Source organism: Chenopodium album, chromosome 6 (genome assembly GCF_948465745.1).
Source record: "Chenopodium album chromosome 6, dcCheAlbu1.1, whole genome shotgun sequence".
Lineage (NCBI taxonomy): Eukaryota > Viridiplantae > Streptophyta > Magnoliopsida > Caryophyllales > Amaranthaceae > Chenopodium > Chenopodium album.
In genome coordinates this window covers 64033042-64037224 of record NC_137839.1, presented here as the reverse complement: position 1 = coordinate 64037224, position 4183 = coordinate 64033042, and the positions used below count along the sequence as shown (strand labels likewise).

General features: G+C 42.0%; 1 protein-coding gene across 1 annotated transcript; it reads left to right on the top strand.

Moving 5' to 3' along the window:
* Positions 1–296: 296 nt before the first annotated feature.
* On the top strand, positions 297–782 carry LOC145637050 (uncharacterized). The gene has a single exon (XM_081688565.1). The coding sequence runs from the start codon at positions 297–299 to the stop codon at positions 780–782; it is 486 nt and encodes a 161-aa protein (XP_081544691.1).
* Positions 783–4183: the final 3401 nt, after the last annotated feature.

Genomic DNA, 4183 nt, shown 5'->3' with positions numbered 1-4183 from the left:
TGAGCAGAAGGAGCTCGTCCAGCTGAGAAAAAGGGTATTGGAGTTGGAAGATCGCAATCTTAATCGAGAATGGAGTGTGGAAGAGGTAACCCAGGTCGCCAGCCTCAGAGTAGGGATCAAGTCCGGAAAGAGACAAGCGAGCGCGAATCCAAGTTGTTTCAGATGATTCCCCATTTTGCCGGGAGATTCTGGAGGAACCGATGGAGAAAGTAAAGATGTCGAGCTTTAGATAAAATGGAACCACAACACCTAAGAGCCACATATCAGCTTTTGAGAATCATATGGTACTCTACACCATGACGGACTTAGTTTGGTGTAAAGCATTCTCACCAACCCTGGAGGGGCTGGCGGCGGAGTGGTACGGAGCCATTCCCAAATGTTCCGTGTACTCGTATAACCAGCTGAAGAGAATGTTCATGGAGCATTTCATAACCCTGGTAGACCGAACTAAGATGACAACTGAGCTGATGTCATTAGTTCAAGGGAAGGACGAACCCCTGAGGGAGTTCATCACCAGATTCAACAAAGAGGCAACAACCATCCCAAACATGAGTCAAGAGGTAGCACTGCTAGCAATGCAGAGTGGCTTGCTACCGGGCTCACCATTCAGAGCGTATATGGGGCGTAAAAGCCTCAAAACGCTAGCTGAAGCGCTGGGTAAAGCGCATGAGATCATCAAAGCAGACGAAACTGACAAAGCAATGCTGAGTAGGAAGACACCGGGCGACTCAGTTAAGCGGGCAGAGGTCACCCGGGCAGAGAACACACCTAGGGTTGATTAGCCGAGCAGGACCGAGCAAAGTCGTAGAGAAGCGGACAGAGCAGTGGGGGTGAGAAAATCAGATCCAAAGAAAGGGCCAAGACCTAGAAGGTTCGACCAGCATACCCCGCTAACCCACTCAAGATCTCATATCTTCAGCATGAACAAAGCTGATGATAAGTGGCAAAGACCTCCAAGGATGGTCAATAGGAACCGTGATACCAGCAAGTGGTCTGACTTTCACAGAGACCATGGCCACACCACTGATGAATGCACACACCTGGAGGATAACATAGAGGATCTAGTCAGGAGAGGGTACCTAAATCAGTTTAAGCAGCGCGACGACCCTCCCAGAAGAAGAGACGAGGATAAAGCAGGTCGCGCTAACCGCAGAGGAAGCCATAGGGGTCTCGCTGGGGACGGAGACAGAGATGGTAAGCCAGAGGGCAGAGTATATGTGATATGTGGAGGTCTAGTGCATGGAGAAACAATGAACAAAGCACGAGCCGACCTGCGGGCGATGATACATCAAATAAACTACAATGAGAAGCGTAGATGGCCACCTCTTCCCACGCAGTCGAGATCCACGTTTGACGAGTATGACCAGGAGGCATAATTTACCCTCATGATGATCCACTGGTAGTGACAATGAGAAATGCGAACTGGGAGGTGGACAGGATATTAATAGATGGAGGCAGCTCAGCCAACATCATATACATCAGCGCGTTCAACGAGCTGAAGTTGGACAAGAAGGATCTAGAAAAGGGTGAGTGTAGACACCCATTTGTGTCTCCCCAAAACCAAACCCAGTGATGAGTACCTTTCACGTCGAATCATAATCGATTGAAGTGAATGTGTGGAAAGTTTAGTGTTGCGGATAGTTTTAATTTCTTTTCTCTTCTCTCAGTTTTTGAAAACCTATTTTAAGAAAACAGCCAATCCAGTTTGGTTGGTCCATGATATGGGTCCAATAGTAGTGTAGTTGGATAGGGCTTGAAAAGAGCTTTCCAACGATATATTATAAGCCCAATTCCATTGAATATTGAGGAAGTTATGGCCAAATTACTGAACTGGGCCCGGTTTGAGCCTTATATGCGGCCCAATGATCTAGAGGAGGGTCTAATATAGATTTATCATTCCTAATGCAATTAGGAATGGTTTTAGTCTTCTAGATTCTTCTAGACGGTTCTTTTCATTCCTAATTCAATTAGCATTGATAAATTGACTTTAGTTGACTTTTTAGAGTTTTTATCAGAATAAAAGAATGTTTTTGAGGAAAATACGATTTTATCCTCCTGTACGACAATTTCTATCTGATTTTAGAAAACGCGTCAATAACTTAGTCAGCACCAAACGCCAGCATTAGCGCCTGACGCTAAGCTTGGCGCCTGGCGCTAATGTCAGCGTCTGGCGCTAACCTCGTTTTACGCGTCAGAACTCTGTTTTGATTTTTTTATCTTTTTGGCTGATTTTCTCTAGAAATAGCCTTCTAGAAATTCCGTTTTCATTCATCAATTTTAACCATTTTTCTCTCATTTATCAACTCTCATCAAGAATTTCTTGATTCTCTCCCTCTTTCTAAGCCTAGCTTTTTACAAACACAATTCCTCATACATTAGCACTAGACATACCTAGCCATATTCGAAGTTGCCTTCGCCTTAGACGTAAAAGGTTTTAATTTCTGAGGGTTTGGTCCCAAATCTCTATTTCAATTATTTAATTTCATTGTTTCAATTATTATTTTCCTTGAAGTTACTAACGTGTGTATTTTGTTATTAGAAAGAGGTACGAGGCATCCAAGTAAGTGCTTTAATTGATTTATTGATTTTATGATATAGAAATCATGCTTAGATTGTTATTTTGATTCCTAGTATCATATTTAGGATGTTCCTAGTATCATGTTAGGATGTTTTCTTTAGTATGATATTTAGGGTGATTTGCTTATATCAATCATGATTCCTGTGATGCCTTTTATTCTCTTCCTAATATTCATAATAGTATCTTGTTAGGGTTAAAGCTTTGATTTTTATTGCTTAGTGACATGCTAGGGTTTGTTATTAATCTTGTTAGTATCATGCCTAGGATCTTGCTATTATTATTTTGCTTTAACATGATTATGTTAATTATGATTATAATTGTTATAATTTATGATCATCATTATTTTAATTATTATTATTATGGTTATAATTATTATTTTGATTATTATTATTATTATTATTATTATTATTATTATTATTATGTTGCTTTATATTTATTGTTATTTCTTGATCACACCTTTTATGCAAGTTTAAAGGGAATTGGTACTTGTAATCACGCTTAATAAGATAATTAATAATCTTGTTTAGGGTTAATATGATTATAATTCAAGTGATCGCCAATAATAGTTTTATTTGTGCATTAATATTCAACCAACATAGATAAACAGGTTTAGGGTAATCCTATTGATTGCATGTTAGTTAGAAAGCGCACATGAATACGATCAGAATAATGTAGAGGCCTATTATTAGGGCAAGTTCAATCTTTTTTAGGTTGGATTTGTACCTTCATCCCCGAACTACCAGTCATGGTTCCAGACCTATTGGAGTTGACGATCTCCTAGATTGTTAAGGGGTGTAACCTTTACCCTGTGAACGGTTTAGAAGTTCCTAAAACTTGTTGGCGACTCTTTTTCTCTATCTTCTTTCCCTTTGGACGCCACCGTACTTTAGTGTATGATCACAGTGGGGTTCAAGCTAGGGGTAATGCTTGAAATATTCCCTACAGTGAGTTACGAAGTCATCGGGTTTAATAGATCAGGGCTGACCCCGGAAGGTATAATCGAGCTCTCAGTTCGAGTGGGGGAGAGGTCATAAAGGCGTGATGTTCGAGCAGAATTCCTTGTGATAAATTCCCTTTCGCCCTATAATGTGATCATGGGCAGACCGCTCATTCACAAGATAGGCGGAGTGGTATCCACCTACCACCTCGCCATGGCCTACACAACTAATGAAGGGCAGTCAGCAAAGCTCAGGGGAAGCCAGAAGACAGCTCAACAATGTTACATAACTGCTCTAAAGCAGCCTGCAAGGACCAGGCAGCAGCCAACCTCAGAACGGAGGTCCGCTAAGCAGGCTGAGAGGAAGTCAAGAAAAAGGAAGCGCGAAGAATATCCCAGGGAGAAGGATAAGCATAAGCTAGCAATGGAAAACTTTGAGCCCGCAAAGGAAGAAATGGCTAGGCCACTCCCCAGTGGGGAGCATGTCATAGTTGAGCTCACAGAGGGTGACCCCTCGAGAATGGTGAAGATCGGGAAAGACATCAATCCTGGAGTAGGGGTACACCTCATAGAGCTGCTGAGAAGGAACAAGGATATTTTCGCATTCTCCGCAGATGAGATGCCCGGAATTGACCCTGCAGTCATGGTCCACAGGCTGAATGTGAAGG

Excerpts from the sequence above, each read along its gene's own strand:
- LOC145637050 (XM_081688565.1), top strand. The coding sequence starts at position 297 with ATGACGGACTTAGTTTGGTGTAAAGCATTCTCACCAACCCTGGAGGGG.